Source organism: Mus musculus, chromosome 5 (assembly GCF_000001635.26).
Source record: "Mus musculus strain C57BL/6J chromosome 5, GRCm38.p6 C57BL/6J".
NCBI lineage: Eukaryota > Metazoa > Chordata > Mammalia > Rodentia > Muridae > Mus > Mus musculus.
The window spans coordinates 94522188-94539764 of record NC_000071.6 but is presented as its reverse complement, the minus strand read 5'-3'; the positions used below and the strand labels follow the sequence as shown (position 1 = coordinate 94539764).

The following is a 17577-nucleotide window of genomic DNA, read 5'->3' as shown; positions in this document are numbered from 1 at the left end:
TCCTTGACCAGGGTATCATTGAGAAGAGTGTTGTTCAGTTTCCACGTGAATGTTGGCTTTCTGTTATTTATTTTGTTATTGAAGATCAGCCTTAGTGCATGGTGATCTGATAGGATACATGGGACAATTTCAATATTTTTGAATCTGTTGAGGCCTGTTTTGTGACTTATTATGTGGTCAATTTTGGAGAAGGTACCATGAGGTGCTGAGAACAAGGTATATCCTTTTGTTTTAGGATAAAATGTTCTGTAGATATCTGTCAGAACCATTTGTTTCATAACTTCTGTTAGTTTCACTGTGTCCCTGTTTAGTTTCTGTTTCCATGATCTGTCCATTGGTGAAAGTGGTGTGTTGAAGTCTCCCACTATTATTGTGTGAGGTGCAACGTGTGCTTTGAGCTTTACTAAAGTTTCTTTAATGAATGTGGCTGCCCTTGTATTTGGAGCATTTAAAAAAATATATATGGCTTTCTTGTTTAAGGAACTTGAATGCATGTTTATTATTAGCAAATCTCAGGTGAGTTCACTGGTCCGAAGGAACAAGGCCAGAGAACTGGACATTCAGACAGGGAGTCAGGTTGTGGGGAAAGACAGAAAAGAGCCTGAGAGAGGTTTGTTGTTTCTTTGTCTTCTTCTATCCCTTAAGCCAGCCTAAAAGTCCATGTGTCCAACAATAGCTGATTCCTTTATCCACCTTTTGAATTGTGACAAGCCTTGCATCAATGTGTACATTTTGACTTATCTCCAGAGGGCATCTGTTGCCGAGGCCTTAAGTTTAGCTATGCTATTCAATGCAGAAAATAACAATGATATTTAAACAGAGAACTCATGTTCTAAGTGTTCCGTAAATACAGAGTAACGATAAATTGTTTTATTGATAGTTTACCATACAGAAAGGGTTAATGACTAGGCAAAGGAGATTTTTCTATTGCTTTTAATAAAATTGAAGACTTAAAATACACATCTTTTTGAAAGTAAATACTTTATGTAGCAAAGGTACCTGCATAATAGTGGGCACCTTTTTATACACTATGGTTACTTCATAGAGTTTGGGACTCCATAGGAATAGAGCTCTAGAGACATGTGGCATAGACTGTATATAGAGGTTCTTTTTAGTAAGCTCATTAAGGCATGACAAAAAGTTCAGGAGTTCAAAGCTAGAATGGAAAGCCTGTTTACTTTGCTCTATGTTGTCTTCTTACCTTTAGGCATCTTTGAGGGGTCCAAGGTGCCTTGTGGTCTCAACATACTGGATATTAACCATCTGTGATCATTTTAATCCCTCTTCACAAGATTTATGTCTATGTTGCTCACATTAATGTAAATGTTTTGTGCACATAACTGATCAGCCACCCAAAAGTGTTATACGTGTAGCCCAGGCAAGAGACTAGGGAAAGATGTGTCAAGAAAACTTTTATTTTATACATGCCATATTCACCTGGAACTTTGCTTCCTTCATAAAACAACAGTGTCTTTCCAAACCTGGACCTATTCTATCATCCTGACACTGAACCTGGTAGTAAGGTTGGAAAAAGTCCAAGACCCCGGGGAGACATCATCCAGGTTGATAGGTACACAAAAAGCATCTATATATACTGTCTGGGCAGAAGCCACATATAAATGCCAAACTGTTTTTCTGACTCCATCATGCCCCTGGTCCAACAGTCTATTGGAATAGTCCACATTTCAATCTAAGCATTCAGGGTCCCAGTCACTACCCATCTCTTTACTTCTAACCATATGGGAAGTGTCTGAAGTCACAGTCTCTGAGCACCTTGGATGAGAGATGTGTCCAAAGCATGTCATTTATTCATAGTCAGAAGTCCTGTATCCATGTTTACTGCAAACAGGAACAAAGCCTTGCCCCCTGGCCATAGACACAGGTCTTGCCACAGTTTTGGCAGACATTTGTTGCAAAAGATATGCTCTTAGGCTCTCTTTTGGCCCTGAGGGTATCCATGAGCTCCTGACAAAGTTCCACAAATCTTTCTCTGGAGACATTACCCAATGCATCATAGCACTCCAGAGGGACAGGGTATTGTTCCACATTCATCTTGCTCCAGGTGGCTGTGTGCTGCAAAAGGTCCTTCAGGATGGCCATGGAGAAGTCATTGCTGTAGAAGTTGATCTGGTTGAGCTGAGAGCATTGACTGAGGGCAGGTAAGAGGACAATGAGCTGGGAGTCCTTCATGCTACACCACTGAAAATCCAGAGACTTAAGAGTACCTGCCAGTTTTCCTAGGAGACCTCTCAGAGGCATAAGATCGAGAGCAAATAGTGTCACTCCTCTGATTTCCAGATTTTTTAACTTAAAAAGGTTGTGACAGCAGGAAAAGGAATCCAAGTCTGTCTGTGAAATTAGGCAGTGAGTGATGGAGAGGGTCTGCAAGGGCGTCCTCAGGCACCTAGGGATAGAGGAGACCAGAGGGTTAGTTCTGGCAAGTGGTGTTGTAAAGGTTTGGCTGGGATGTACACAGTGGTAGAATGAACCAAGTGCCCCAAGGTCAGTTTAAGTAAATGATCAAGGACAACATCTGTGATGCTTCCTGTTGGAAACTGCTCAGTCATGACAATCTCGCAATTCACCCTTGGGCCTCACCCTCAAGCCGAAAACCAGTTCATCACTTAAGCTAAGAAGGCACACAGAAGCTGGGCTTGATGGCACATGCCTTTAATGCCAGCACTCAGGAGGAAGAGGCAGGAGGGTTTCTGAGTTCCAGGACTACACAGAGAAACCCTGTCTCCAAAAGACCAAAAAAAAAAAAAAAAAAAAAAAAAAAAAGCAAGCAAGCAAGCAAGCACACAGAAGATTGAGCTTCCAACCCAAGAAACCCCTGACAGGATTTTGATAAACTCATTGAATCTGCATTCTATCATTCCCTCTGCAGTCATGCTGGCTCTAAGTTTCAGTCCAAGTTATACTCCTTGTCCCATGCACTCAGTGCTGCTTGGGCTCGCTCAAAACATTTCATCCAAGGGAACTGGGCAGAGATAGAAGGCTGTTCCCACAGATCTGAGCATATAGTTCATGTTCACACTGAGCTGATGTGTACCCTGACACCTTACTACACACTCCCCTGCTGGTCCCTTTCCATTTGATTGAGTGGGCATGATTGACGAAGAATTACAACCCATGCTTACTAGAACTGACCTCCCCTTAGATCAAATCACTTCTGTACTCCATGAGTGCTTATTTCAGTTGACTGAATTAACTTGTAAAATTTCCCTTGCATATCTCAGTATACATGGAAACAAGACATAACTTTCAGAGTGTTATGAGTATCTAAATTTTGTTCCTAGTGAGTGGCAGGCATTATGTACCACTAATCCTTAAGAGAAGAGAGACAGATTTGCTTTGGTAGCTGACTTGCTTACCCTAGGATCTGATGCAGGTGGTCTCTGAGAAAATGGACACGTTTCATGAAGACATGTTGGAGACAGTTGAATTTGGAAAACTGAGAAATAATCTTTTTGATACACTTGACTTTTGAGGCCCCTGTTATATTCATAATAGGGGAGGTATTCTTGTGGAGTGGTGCCAGGAAGACTTTTTCAAGATTTTTCATCTGCCCAAAGTAGGGAGCAAAATGTGCCAGCCGCAACAGAGTCCAGTCGGTATACAGTTCTAATTCTGTAATGTGCTCTGGATGAAAAACATTCATGATTTCTCTGATAACTTTGTCTGGTGCATCCCAGATCTTCATCTTTGTACAGCAGAAATTTATGGACCCCTTTCTCTGCTTGGCCCAATTCAAGAAATATGCTTTTTCTTCATTGAGCTGAGAACTGATTGACAGATCAACTATGATCTTCAGACGCTGCCTCAGTGCATATCTGGGAAGGGCCTTCACTACTTGCTTTTCATCCAAGGTCTCTGCATCAGAGTCACTGTCATTTGCATCGCTCCCTATGTTCCAGAAGACATGGTGCACATTTCTCATGTCGAGAACCTGAAGTTTTGGCCTCCTGTGGGTGAAACTTATGAATGTCAGCAGTCTTCTTGATACATATGTCTAAACTCAGGTCTCCTCCCTGCTAAAGCTTTTTTTTTTTTTTTGAGACAGGGTTTATCTGTTTAGCCCTGGCTGTCCTGGAACTCACTCTGTAGACAAGGCAGGCCTCAAACTCATAAATCCGACTGCCTCTGCCTCCCAAGTGCTGGGATTAAAGGCGTGTGCTACCATGCCCCACACTGCTACAGTCTTTGTTTTTAAGCACTTTGATATCCAAGGTGGACTCAGGCATGCTACAAAAGCTTTCCTGGGCTTCTGTACACTTGAATACTTTTCTTTCACTAAGGTATACATCATTTCTATTACTATTTCTACTACTATTATTATTACTATAATAATAATAATAATAATAATAGTAATTATTATTATTATTATTACTGTGAAGGCCAGGGATAGGCTCATTCTACTGTGAGGCTAAGTCTACTCTAGTCCATATTCAAGTCTAATCCATATCCAAATGTGCTCTCTACAAGTAAAGAGTAGATTTCAAGAACCTTGTATCTCTGCTTGTTTATGCAATCAGAAGCATCTAATAGACTTAGGACAAAGCCATTCTCCCTGGCAATGTCTACTGTGTACTCTTTACGCTCCCATATACAATACTTGGATATGCTTACCCGGGGGGAAATTTTCTTGTCAGTCTCCTGTCTACACCATCTAGCAGAGCTTGCAAGGTTTCCAGGTTATGCATATTTATCAATGACCCCACAGGGAGATATTGGAAAGGCCAGGCTGCCACCATTGTCTTTATGAGCGAGTTGTGTCTGCCAGCAAAGGCCTCTTGGAACAGCCATGGGACGTACACAGCTGGCACGTTCTCCAGAGGGGATATGGCCAAAGCCTCATCTCTCAGCTGTGTCTGCCTTGCTCGCTTCTGGAGTGTGGGTGGGGTCTGACCACTCATCCTCTCAGGTCTTCAGGAAGAAGGCTCCTGGGGAAGCATTTAGAAAAGAATACATATTCAAGACAACTTTATACTACTTCCTCACCACCACATTAACCATTTAGTTTCTGAATTACTGCTCTAGAGTTACAGTGCTAGAGACATCAATTTATTTCTGTATCCTAAACTGGTGGTGTAAAGACAGACTCCCACACTGGCATCATGGGAGCCTCTCTAGTACTCTAATGGACACATAATTTTGGGGTCAAAATATTTTTATGTGTTTCCCTTTCTTTACAAAGGAAAGAATGAAAGGAAGCTGACCTGTCCAACACGTCCAGTTATTTGAGGATCTCGAGGGGACCTCCTCCTAATAACTTAATGGGAGGTAGAGAGAGACGAGGGCCTTGTACGAGTAAGGACACGGAAACCGTTCTGAAGTTGTATCAAGACCCCAATGTATTGAGAAAGATCCAAGGCTTAAATGCACAAGCAAAAGGGGAAGTACAGACACTTATCAGTGGGAGGGGGTGGGCCAATACAGCCAAAAGGAGAAGTACTTATGGGAGGGGGGCAATAGAAATTCTTTCTTTTGGCAGCTACACAGGGAAGCAGGAAGCTTGGTGGTATCAGGGTGTGGTCAGGACATCAGTGATGACCTAGGGCTAGAACATCCCATGGTTCTCAGAATCCATGTGTCCCTGGCCCGCTCTTGACCCCTTTTTCTTCTCGGTGGGAGAGGCCCAATTCAGAGATCAAGAGTTGTCTTAATAGCTCCCAACAGGAAGCAAAATGGAAGAGATTCCCAGGACCCAGTACAGATGATCCTAGCTGAAATATGGAACATAGAGGAGATAGAACTTGAAGAGGACACCCCAGTCGATATGCATGGCTCCCTAATGAGGGAAGGGGCCACTCATCCATCTCAAAAATTTTAACCTAGAATTGTTCCTGACTAAAGGAAAAACAGGGAAAAGAGATAGTTCAGAGACTGAAGATTAGGCGCTTGAGAGACTGGGATCTTGGGATGTATAAAATCAGCAGACACCAAACCTAAACACTATTGCTGTTGTCAACATATGACTGTCCTCTGAGAGGCTGTGCCACCACCTGTCTAAGGACAACTGCAGATACTCACAGGCAACCTTTGCATTGAGCATGTGGACCCCAATGGAAGAGATAGGGAAGGATTTAAGGAGATATAGGGGATTACAACCTCATAGGAAGAAAAACAACATCAACTAAGTGGACCTCTCAGATTTCCCAGGGACTAAGTCTCCAAACAAGGAGCATACATGAGTGGGTCTATGGTTCCTGATAACATATGTAGCAAATGGCTTATTTCAGAGAGGAGGCTCCTTGTCCTTTGGAGGCCTACTGTCATAGTGAAGGGTGAGGCAGGAGTGTGTGGGTAGGTGGGGGAGTAATGTTTTAGAGGTAAAGGGAAAGTATCATGGGAGGGGGTTTGTGAGGTGAAGCCTGGAAGAGAGATAACATTTTAAATGTAAATATGTAAAATTATCAAAAGGGTGGGGTGATGAGAAGGAAGAATGTGATGAGGAACAAATGGCAGACCAGGAAGGAAATAATGACTGGACTGTAAAACTAAGTTGAAGAGAAATTGAATTTAGTAGTAAAAAAGAAAAAAAAAAAGGACAAACAACACAAAACAACAAAGACAGACCAGCAATCAAACAACAACAACAACAACAAAAACAAACAAGGAAAGAAACAATAATACAACCAAAAAGTTCCTGTGTTGTATAACAATATTGAATTTCCAGTAAGGAGGATAACATCTGTGGGTTCCTACCAAGACTGTCAGGCTCACCTTGGTTCCAAAAGCAGACGTTATCCAAAAACCACAGCTATGTGAAAATGATCTAAAGCAAAGACTAAGGTAAGACATTTGAGTAACTTACAAATGTAATTCCAGCTACCAGGATGATCAGAGTTAAAGATGATCAAAGTTACATGAGCTAGGGACTCACAAAAAAAAAAAAATCATCATTTCAGTGAAAGGAAATATGAAAGACCACATTAGTCAGAATGATCTGATTTCAGCTAACCCAGAGCAACACGCCCAACATCTAAGAAAATTCTTGTGTCAAAAAATATATATCAAGCACAGTAATGAAATATACAAGTTATCTTAGAGATATAGTGGAGATGAGGCTAAAACGTCATCGGGAATAAAATCCAAGGTCTTCAATGTGTTTTACTAAAGAGACAGAAAATGAAATTTCCTGTACTACCCCGGAATCTAAAGGGTTTCAAATCAAACTGCTTGACCCTAGGGAAACCAATTACATACCAGTTCTGAGTACTGCAGATAGGTCTCTGAGTCCTAGACAACCCTGGTAGTTACCCAATCTCCAGATCTGAATATTTTCTGTCTCCACTGAAGCCTCTCTGAATAACCCTTCCTATTGCAGCCATGTAATTCAACTTCAAACTAGAATTAGATTGGATGGTTAAACTCTGCCCTTTTAATTCTATATGTAACATCCAGCCATTTCATTGATTGCACCAGAGCTCTCAATGAGAATACCTCCATAGCATACCATACCACTCAAACATTTCACTTGTTACTTAATAAAACATCGCTGAATTTGTAGATTTTCTCCTTCATTTGCCTTATGATTACATAGTTTTGAGGTTGCTACAGGATTGGGTCTTGCTGTGAAGCCAGGGTTGTTTCTAAACTCTAAGTTCTAGCAATCCTCCTGCCTCAGCATAGTTCTTGCTGCTAGGATTAATGTTGAGAAACACCACACCTGGGCCAATTTTATTCATGTGCACAAAGTCAGTCTGATTTGCCTCAGATCAGGGTTTAATCTATTGATGATCATAGACAGAAAATAATTCATCGATATTATTGTAACTGGATCTGGGACAAAGAGTTTTTAATAGACAGGAGTATGTTCTGGAGCTCAAGGCCTGAATTGGATGTTTTTTCAATAAACTGCAGTAGCACCTACATAAATGTTAGAGGAAGGAGCATTGTCTGATTCCATTAACATTGTCCAAGTGTGCTGGGTGTGCACTCAGTGTGTAAGGAGCTACCCAGCATACAGCCATTCCTCTCTCCAGCACTGTATGCAGCAGACATAATGGCTATGCCTGGAAACTCAACAGTTCAAGAGTTGAACTGTTGAAGCCGGGGAATCAATTCAAAGCTGTCCTCAGCCTTATGGTAAATAGAAGGACAGCTTGAGCTTACATTTGAGTCTACTTCTAAATAGACCTAAAGGCAAACAGAAATTGGAGGGTCTGAGGGAGATGTTGCCTTTGGCTGACAGAAAACAGATAATGTGTCAGGTTTGATATGACCAGAATGATTTGCCCAAGATGAAATCAGGAGTGGGACATGTGCCAAAGAGTCTGCTCCACAATAATGAGCACCTATTAATACTCTATTCTGAACACCTACGTGGTGGCTTGAAATGATCTGTAACTCCAGTGTCCGGAAACCTGAAAACTCCATCTGACCTTCTTGGACATCAGGCGTTCATTTGCTGAACATTCATACATTCAGGAAAAACACCAAAACATGGAGAACAAAACGTTTTTTGTTTTGTTTTGTTTTGTTTTGTTTCAAGACAGGGTTTCTCTGTGTAGGTCTGGCTGTCCTGGAACTCACTGTGTATACCAGACTGGCCTCGAACTCAGAAATCTGCCTGCCTTTGCCTTTCAAGTGTTGGGTTGGGAATAAAGGTGTGTGCCACCACTGCCAGGCTAAATCTTTAAGAGAATTAAATTTGTAAAAGGAATGGTGGCAAACACCTTTAATCCCTGTACTCTGTAGGTAAAGGTAAACTGGGCACAGTGAGTTCAAGGCTAGTTTTATCTAAGCAGATAATTCTTAACCAGTGAAGCCTAAGGACTAAGGGTCTGTTTTACAATTAAGGCAGAGCAGGGTGGGGTAGCACCTGACTTTAATCCCAGCACCCTGGAGGCAAGGGGAGGAGCTGGATCTTTAGACCCCAGACTGATCTACAGATTAAAGTGTGGGACAGGGAGGGCTCCAAAATAGAGAAACACTCTCTCAAAACCCAAACCAAACCAAATAAAAACAAAATCTAGTTAGGTGAGAGATGCTACAATAGGCCTTTAATCTCAGAAGTAAGGAGGCAGATGTAGGTGGACCTTGGAGTTTCAGCTAGTCTGGTCTACAATTTGAGTTCTGGGTCAGCCATGTCTGTTAAACAGAAACTCTGTCTGAAAAAAACTAAAAACAAAAAATGGAACAAAAAAGTGTTTTCTAAGAAAAAACTTTAAGGGAGCTTACTTAGTAGGCTGTGAGTTCCTCAGTGATCAATGGCACTTGTTACCAAGCCTGAATTCAGCAATGGGACCCACAGGTTTAAGGAGAGAAACCACTTCAGGGTCTAGTGGTTTCTAGACCACCAACACATTTTTGGGATCCAGCAAAAATATGAAGACATTGATGAAATATAAGTCCTAGGTAACTGTTACATATTGTAGTATGACAAAACAAAGAAATGGAGGATAAAGAACCAATGAAAAACCACAAGGAATACATATAGATACAGGACAGGATCTCACACACACAAGAATCCAATAAAAATACAAAATTGGTAGCCCTAATATATGAGCAAAGGTCCCAAAGGGGATAAAAACTCTGTAGAAGTCCAACAGCGTAAATTAACCGGGACCTTTGGGGCTCTCAGAAACTGAAACCCCAACCAAAGAGAACATGGGCTGGGCATAGGCCTCCCCACACAGATGTAGGAGATTTTTAGCTTGGTCTTCACGTCGGTCCCCTAACAACTGGACTGAAGGCCACTTCAGAAGCCATTGCCTGTTTGTGGGGTGTGTTCTTCTAGCTGAGCTGCTTTGCCTGGCCTCAGTGGGAGAGGATATGCCCTGCCTTAAAAATACTAAAAGTACCAGGGTGTGGGGATACCCAGGGAACTTCCACCTACTCAGAGAACATGGTAAGAAGGTACCTAGAAGTAGTGTACTAGGGTCTGACCTGGAAAAGAACAGTTAGTGGGGGATTTAAGGTAAATTAAAAAAAAAAAAAGAATTGGGCTGGTGAGATGGCTCAGTGGGTAAGAGCACCCGACTGCTCTTCCGAAGGTCCAGAGTTCAAATCCCAGCAACCACATGGTGGCTCACAACCATCCGTAACGAGATCTGACTCCCTCTTCTGGAGTGTCTGAAGACAGCTACAGTGTACTTACATATAATAAATAAATCTTAAAAAAAAAAAAAAAAAAAAAAGAATTAAATTAAAAAGCAAATCCACAAAAACCCAAAAGAGGCCTGTCAAAACATTATGAGACCTAGGACCTCCAAAGAGGCCTCTGAGTTCTTCACTTTGTGTTGGCCAGTAGATCTGCCCATATGAATGAGACTTGTACCCTCAAGGAGAGTCCATTTGAGAAAACTAATTTTTCATTTGTAAATGGTTTTCAGTAATTTCTGGGTTTGGGATAGGAGCTTGTGTCAGTCTACTTTTTTCTCAACACTGATACCCCATGTGGAATAGACCCACACAAGCCCTGAGAATTCTACTTTAGTCTACTTTAGTCTCTCTCTGTGTGTGTTAGTTCTCCTGTGTTTGTTTAAGAAGCTCTGGCTTCCTTGATGTCCACCATTTCCTCTGACTCTATTCCTCTTTCTTTGTTCTCTTCTACAGGATTCCCTGAGCCTTTCCCCTTTAGGTCTGAATCATCCAAGGTCTCTGTGTGAGTGTGTGTGTGTGTGTCTGCATGTTGTCATAGTGCTTATTAAGTCTAGGAAAGGGAAGAGGATTCCAGAAACACTGAAGCTAAAGGTAGTTCGAAGCCACAATCACACTTGTTGGGCATTGAATTTATGTGTTCTGCAAATATCAGGTATTCTGAAAATCTCCTAATCCTAGAGATTTTCTCTCTGCCCAGGAAACCCTGATCATCTCTCCATGTCCACTGATCCTTCCTTTCTCAAACCTGCTCCGACTTTTTAGAATCATTGATGTTATGCCTCGCCCTGACACACTTTTTAACTTGTTTTGAAAATATTTTAATATAGAACAGGTTTGCCTCACACTATCTATTACAGCAAAGATACCATTGGATTTCTGAGCCTCTATTCAGACTCACGTGTTCTGGGAACACAGGCATGCCCCATTTGTCTAGATCATGCAGTGATTTATAACCTTAATTGTGAATGCCAAGCAAGGACTGTACTACTGGAGTCACACCACAGAATTCCCTCCAAGGTGGATGAAGCCATCCTCCTGGCTCTGCTTTCTGAGTACTACCATAGTAGACGATTGGCAAAGCATAAAGCTCACCTCTTTATTCCAGAACTGATAAATAACTGTAAAATGTGATCAAGCCAGCTCTGTCAGGCAACAGGGTCTCAAGGTTGGGAATGATGATTGAAAAGACAATGACCATTAGACAACATTATTCCATGACTCCAGCCAGTGCTACGTCCTAAGCAGATTCACTTTTCTCTAGTCTGCTTTTATACCAGTCTAAATACATGCAAAGGATAAAGTCAGTTTTAGGTCAAAGAACAAACAAGGCAATAAACAATGTACCGAGTAAGGGGTCCCCAATGGAGATGTTAGTAAAAGGACTGGAGGAGCTGAAAGGGTTTGCAGCCCCATAGGAAGAGCAACACAACCCAAGAGCTCCCAGAGACTGAAACACCAACCAAAGTGTACACACATAGGGACCCATTGCTCTAGCTGCATGTATGTCAGTGGATGGCCTTGTTGGGCATCAATGGGAGGAGAGGCCCTCAGTCCTGTGAAGGCTTGATGCTCCAGTGTAGGGGATGCCAGGTTGGAGAGTCAGTAGTGGGTGGGTATGGGATCACGTTTATAGAAACAAGGAGAAAGGGGTTTGGATGAGGGTTTCCAGAGGACAAAATGGGGAAGGGGAGAACATTGAAATGCAAATAAATAAAAACCAATAAAAAGTCTATTGACAAAAACAAACAAACAAACAAAGTCCCCTGGTCACTATTTCTCTGGGCTTATCAAGATGAACAAGGTAAAACAAATGCCACACATTCCTCTGCCGAGTTTTCCTTGAGCTTTGCATTAGCCCAAGATAAATATTCTTATATGAGCCTACTGCACTGTCCTAGCCCAATGTCAAATTCTTGCCCAATTCCTACAAGTAGGCCCCAAAGGTTCTGCACAAGGGTATTTGTCATGTCCTCTTACAATGGTATTTTATGGTTTTGTGCATGTATTTTCAAGGACATATTATGGCTCCCAGGTGAATTTCCCTCTGGCCCATGCTGGTCACAAATGAGGAAAACATAACCAGGTGTCTTGGCTCACATAGTAATCCTTCCAGCCGGAAGACCAAGGCAAGAAGATCCCTGGGAATTGAAATTCTAAATTATCCCTAGGTAAAGAACAACCATGTTGTCTCAGAATATTATTTGAACCAAGAAGATCAAGAGCAAAAAGGAGAATAAAGAAATCGTTCAAACAATAAATAACCAAGCAAGCAAACAATAAAGTTCAATATGAAATATGCAACAGAGGGGAGACAGAACCTTAAGAGACCACCTCCAGTGGCTAGGAATGGCTTCCAGTTGAGGGAAAGTACCACACACCCATCTAAAAAAAATTTTTTTTTTGAGACAGGGTTGCTCTGTGTAACCCTGGCTGTTCTGGAACCCACTTTGTATACCAGTCTGGCCTTGAACTCAGAAATCTGATTGTCTCTACATCCCAAGACCTGAGATTAAAGGTTTGTACCACCACCGCCCAGCTACCGATCTCAAAAATTTTAACCTAGAATTGTTCCTGTCTAAAGGAAGAACAGGGACAAAAACTGGAGCAGAGACTGAAGAAAGAGCCACCCAGGAACAGGCATCCTTAGATCCATCCCATCAGCAGACATCAAAAACCTATAGTATTGTTGATGACAAGATGTGCTTATATAAAGGAGCCTGGTGTGGCTGTCCTCTGAGAGGTTCTAATAGCACCTAAGATAATTGCAGACATTCACAGGCAACCATTGGACTGAGACCAAGGACCACAATCCTCTACAACAAATGTATTCCTAGAAGTATCACCTTCTCTGATCTGAAGTAGTATTACATGCCCATAGTATAACGAAAACTGTGTGGTATTGGCAGTAAAACAGATAAATTGATCAATGGAATTTAACTGAAGACCCAGAAATAAACCCACATAGCTATCAAGCATGGACGCTAGACTTTTAACAGAGAATGCTAAAGAGACATTGTAAAAAAGAAATCATCCCTATCCAATTGTGCCTGTCTAACTGGGCATCTGCATGTATAAGAAAGCAAACTGCTCTGTATTTATTATCCTCCAATACTCTCAAGTCTAACTGATCAAAACCTCAACATAAAAATGGATACACAGCATGTAACACAGGAGGAAGTGGATGTACTTGTCAAGGTTTTCTAGAGTTAGAGAACTTACTGGTAGTCACTGTATAGTAAGGGAACTGATGATGACTCACAGTCTGTAGTCCAACTCCCCAACAATGGTCAGCAGCAGATGTGAATGGAAGTCCAAGGATCTAGCAGTTGCTGAGTCCCACACACACAGAGAAGAGAGAGTCTTTCTTCTTCCACTTTTGTGTAAGTCTCCAGTAGAAGGTGTGGCCCAGATTAAAGGTGTGTACCACCACACCTAAATCTGGAACTTACTTTGCCCCAGATGACCTTGAATTTATAGATCTCCTTGCTTTAGTCTCCTGAGATTCATAGCCACAAGGCCTCGAGATCTCCATGCCAAGATCCAGGGCAGAATCTTGTATCTCTCAGTCTCAAGATCAGGATCACAGGTGAGCCTTCCAATTCTGGATTGCAGTTCATTCCAGATATAGTCAAGTTGAAAACGAGAAATATCCACTACAGTGGGGGATTAGCCTTGAACACACTGACACAGGAGATAAATTTCTGAACAGAAACCCATAGCTCAGGCAATAAGATCAGCAATGAATAATGGCACTTGATGAAACTGAAAAGCTTCTATTTGTCAAAGGAGTTCATCAGCAGGCCAAAATTGCAGCCTAAAGATTGGAAGAACATCCTCACCAACCCACATCTGACAGAGGGGTGATATCACTATAAATGGTGATAACCCTATAAATACACAAAGCATTAGATATCCACAAACCAAATACCTCAATTTAAAAATGGGGTACTATAGAATTATACAGAATATTTCAACAGAGGATTCTCTACATGCTGAGAAGCACCTAAATAAATGTTCAACATTCCAAATCATCTGACAGATGCAAATCCCAATGACTGTGAGATTCCATTATGCATATATCATTATGGCTAGGATCAAAACCACCACTGACAGTTCATGTTGGGGAGTTTATGGAAAGAGGGGAACACTTTCCCATTGCTGGTGAGAGTACAAACTTGGACAACCACTTGTGAAATAAATCTGACACTTTCTCAGAAATGTGAGAAACTGTCTACCTTCTAGACCAGTTTTACCACTCCTAGACATATAACCAAAGAGGACCCACAATACCAAAAAGACACTTGCTCAACTCTGTTCATAGCAACTCTCCCTCAACTGAAGACACCAGGCCTTCTGATGCTCATATGAACTCAGAGAGGCTGAAGCAGCATGCATATGGCTTGCACAAGCTTGTACCACATCTCATAACAGCCTTGAGAGAAGAAGTAGATACACGTTCCCATTCCCAACACAGAAGCTATCTCCAATCCATGAAGAATTGCAGATGAAACTCTGCTCCAGTCAATTGGAGTCTCCACGTGGAAGCAAATCCCACTATTAAGGAGAGGCTGAATGTCCAGCAGTTGGTGCCAAAACAAAGAAACTCAAAGGCATTTTAAAGCTTTTGTCTGAGAAGAATGTATCAGGCCCCTTTGTTTATTTATTTTGTTTGGCTTTTAAATTACAGTTCCTTTGTTTTTATAGTCAGGCTGCAAATTTCCTGTTTTTACTGGATTCCTCTGTCTTTGATTGTGCTCTTTATCTGTAAGGGATAGTTTTAGTTGTTGTGTTTGTTTGTTTGTTTGTTTGTTTGTTTCTTCTTTTTGGGTCTCTCTCTCTCTCTCTTTTTTTCTGTTGGTTTATTTTGTCCTGTTTCAACTAGTGTGTTTTTCTTTTGTCTTTGGTTTCTGTTTTGTTTATTTGCTTATTTTTTGTTTTTTTTTTTTGTTTTGTTATTTTCAAGAAATGGTCTCATTGTAAGTCAGACTGTTCTGTACTCGCATAGTAGACCAGGCTGGAGGTTTTCCTGCCTCCTCCCAAGTGCTGGGATTACACTTGTGTTCTACTGCACCTGGCTTTGTCTCAGGATTCTGTAAGTGACTGTTTCTTTTCTTAGGAGAGGCACAAAGGGTGTGGATTGAGATGGAAGAGAAGTTAGAGAAGATGTCAGAGGAGTTGGGGGAGGAGAAGCCTTAATAATAACACACTGTATAAAAAATACTTTGAGTAAAGGAAAAGCAAAGAAAGGGGTCTGGAGCTATCTCTGAGCACTTAGCAGCACTGGCTGCTCTGACACACAGCTCTGGTTTATTTCCCAACATTCACATGGCAACTTATGTGTGCTGTATCCCTAGTGCTCTTAACTCCTGAACCATTTCTTCAGCCCGTACTAGGGAAACCTCAAGAAGGGACAACTTTGGATATTGTGTACACATGATGCCACTCGAGCTAGCCAAGCTAAAGGATCATACTACACATGGAGGTAGAGACAGGATCTTCTTTAGTTTGAGTGTAGCCTGGGTTATAGATGGAAACAGTTTCACAGAGACAACCATAAAGAATGGGTGCTGGGGTTCAATACAGGAACGGTTTTCAATATTTAGACTTGATAAGAGAGAGAGTACAATTCTAGAAGCTTGGAAGTAGGGAGCTGTAGTTCCCTGGATTATGAGAGAACCAGGAACATGGAGAAGGCCTTTGTCTCCTTAAAGTCAGCTTTAGTCTTAAGAACAGGTTGTTTTCTTTTTTTCTTAGATATTTTCTTTATATACATTTCAAACGCTATCCCTAAAGTTCCCTATAGCCTCCCTCCACCCTGCTCCCCTCCCTACCCACTCCCACTTCTTGGCCCTGGCATTCCCCTGTACTGGGCATATAAAGTTTGCAATACCAGCCGGGCATGATGGTGAAGCCTTTAATCCCAGCACTTGGGAGGCAGAGGCAGGCAGATTTCTGAGTTATAGGCCAGCCTGGTCTACAGAGTGAGTTCCAGGACAGCCGGGGCTACACAGAGAAACCCTGTCTCAAAAAATCAAAAAAAGAAAAAAAAAACAGTTTGCAATACCAAGGGTCCTCTGTCCCCAGTGATGACCGACTAGACCATCTTCTGCTACATATGCAGCTAGAGATATGAGCTCTGGGGGTACTGGTTAGTTCATATTGTTGTTCCACCTATAGGGTTGCAGACCCCTTCACCTCCTTGGGTGCTTTCTCTAGCTTCTCCACTGGGGGCCCTGTGTTCCATCTTATAGATGACTGTGAGCATCCATTTCTGTATTTGCCAGGCACTGGCAGAGACTCACACGAGGCAGCTATATCAGGGTCCCTTCAGCAAAATCTTTCTGGCATATGCAATAGTGTCTGGGCTTGGTGGCTGATAATGGGATGGATCCCCCGGTGGGGTAGTCTCTGGATAGTCCATCCTTTCATCTTTGCTCCAAACTTTGTCTTTGTAACTCCTTTCATGAGTATTTTATTCCCTATATTAAGGAGGAATAAAGTATCCACCCATTGGTCTTCCCTCTTCTTGATTTTCTTGTGTTTTGCAAATTGTATCTTGGTTGTTCTATGTTTCTAGGCTAATATCCACTTATCAGTGAGTGCATATCTAATGACTTCTTTTGTGATTGGGTTATCTCACTAAGGATGATAATCTCCAGATACATACATTTGTCCAAGAATTTCATAAATCCATTCTTTTTAAAAGCTGAGTAGTACTCCATTGTGTAAATGTACCACAATTTCTGTATCCATTCCTCTGTTGAGGGACATCTGGGTTCTTTCTAGCTTCTGGCGATTATAAATAAAGCTGTTCTGAACATAGTGGAACATGTGTTCTTATTACCAGTTGGAACTTCTGGGTATATCCCCAGGAGAGGTATTGCTGGATCTTCCGGTAGAATGTCCAATTTTTCAAGGAACCTCCAGACTGACTTCCAGAGTGGTTGTACAAGATTGCAGTTCCACCAGCAGTGGAGGCGTGTTCATCTTTTTTTTTTTTTTTTTTTTTTTTTTTTTTGGTATTTTTGAGACAGGGTTTTTCTGTGTAGTCCTGGCTGTCCTGGAACTCACTCTGTAGAACAGGCTGGCCTTGAACTCAGAAATCTGCCTGCCTCTGCCTCCTGAGTACTGGGATTAAAGGTATGTGCCACCATGCCTGGCTTTTGTTGTTTTGTTTTGTTTTTGTTTTTTTTTTTCTCTCTCTCTCTGTCTCTCTCTCCCTCTCTCTCCTTTCTTTATTTCTTTTTTTTTTTTTTAATTTTTTGAGACAGGGTTTCTCTGTATAGCCCTGGCTATCCTGGAACTCACTTTGTAGACCAGGCTGGCCTCAAACTCAGAAATCCACCTGCCTCTGCCTCCCGAGTGCTGGGATTAAAGGCGTGTGCCACCACCACGCCTGGCTCTGATTTTGTTTTTCAAGACAGGGATATTCTGTGTAACCCTGGCTGTCCTGGAACTCACTTTGTA

The 17577-nt window shown here is 41.8% G+C and overlaps 1 protein-coding gene across 2 annotated transcripts; it reads right to left on the bottom strand.

The window, feature by feature from the left end:
* Window positions 1-1397: 1397 nt before the first annotated feature.
* On the bottom strand, window positions 1398-13481 carry Pramel42 (PRAME like 42). 2 transcript variants are annotated; one of them, NM_001243937.1, is made up of 4 exons: window positions 13330-13481; window positions 4630-4943; window positions 3375-3965; window positions 1398-2404 (listed from the first exon to the last, which is right to left on the bottom strand). In NM_001243937.1, the coding sequence occupies exons 2-4, from the start codon at window positions 4914-4916 to the stop codon at window positions 1837-1839; spliced, it is 1446 nt and encodes a 481-aa protein (NP_001230866.1). In that variant the 5' UTR covers window positions 4917-4943; window positions 13330-13481; the 3' UTR covers window positions 1398-1836. The 2 variants fall into 2 exon arrangements, with proteins under 2 accessions (NP_001230866.1, NP_001230867.1); NM_001243938.1 differs by having other exon boundaries at window positions 13370-13481.
* Between the last annotated feature and the right edge of the window lie 4096 nt (window positions 13482-17577).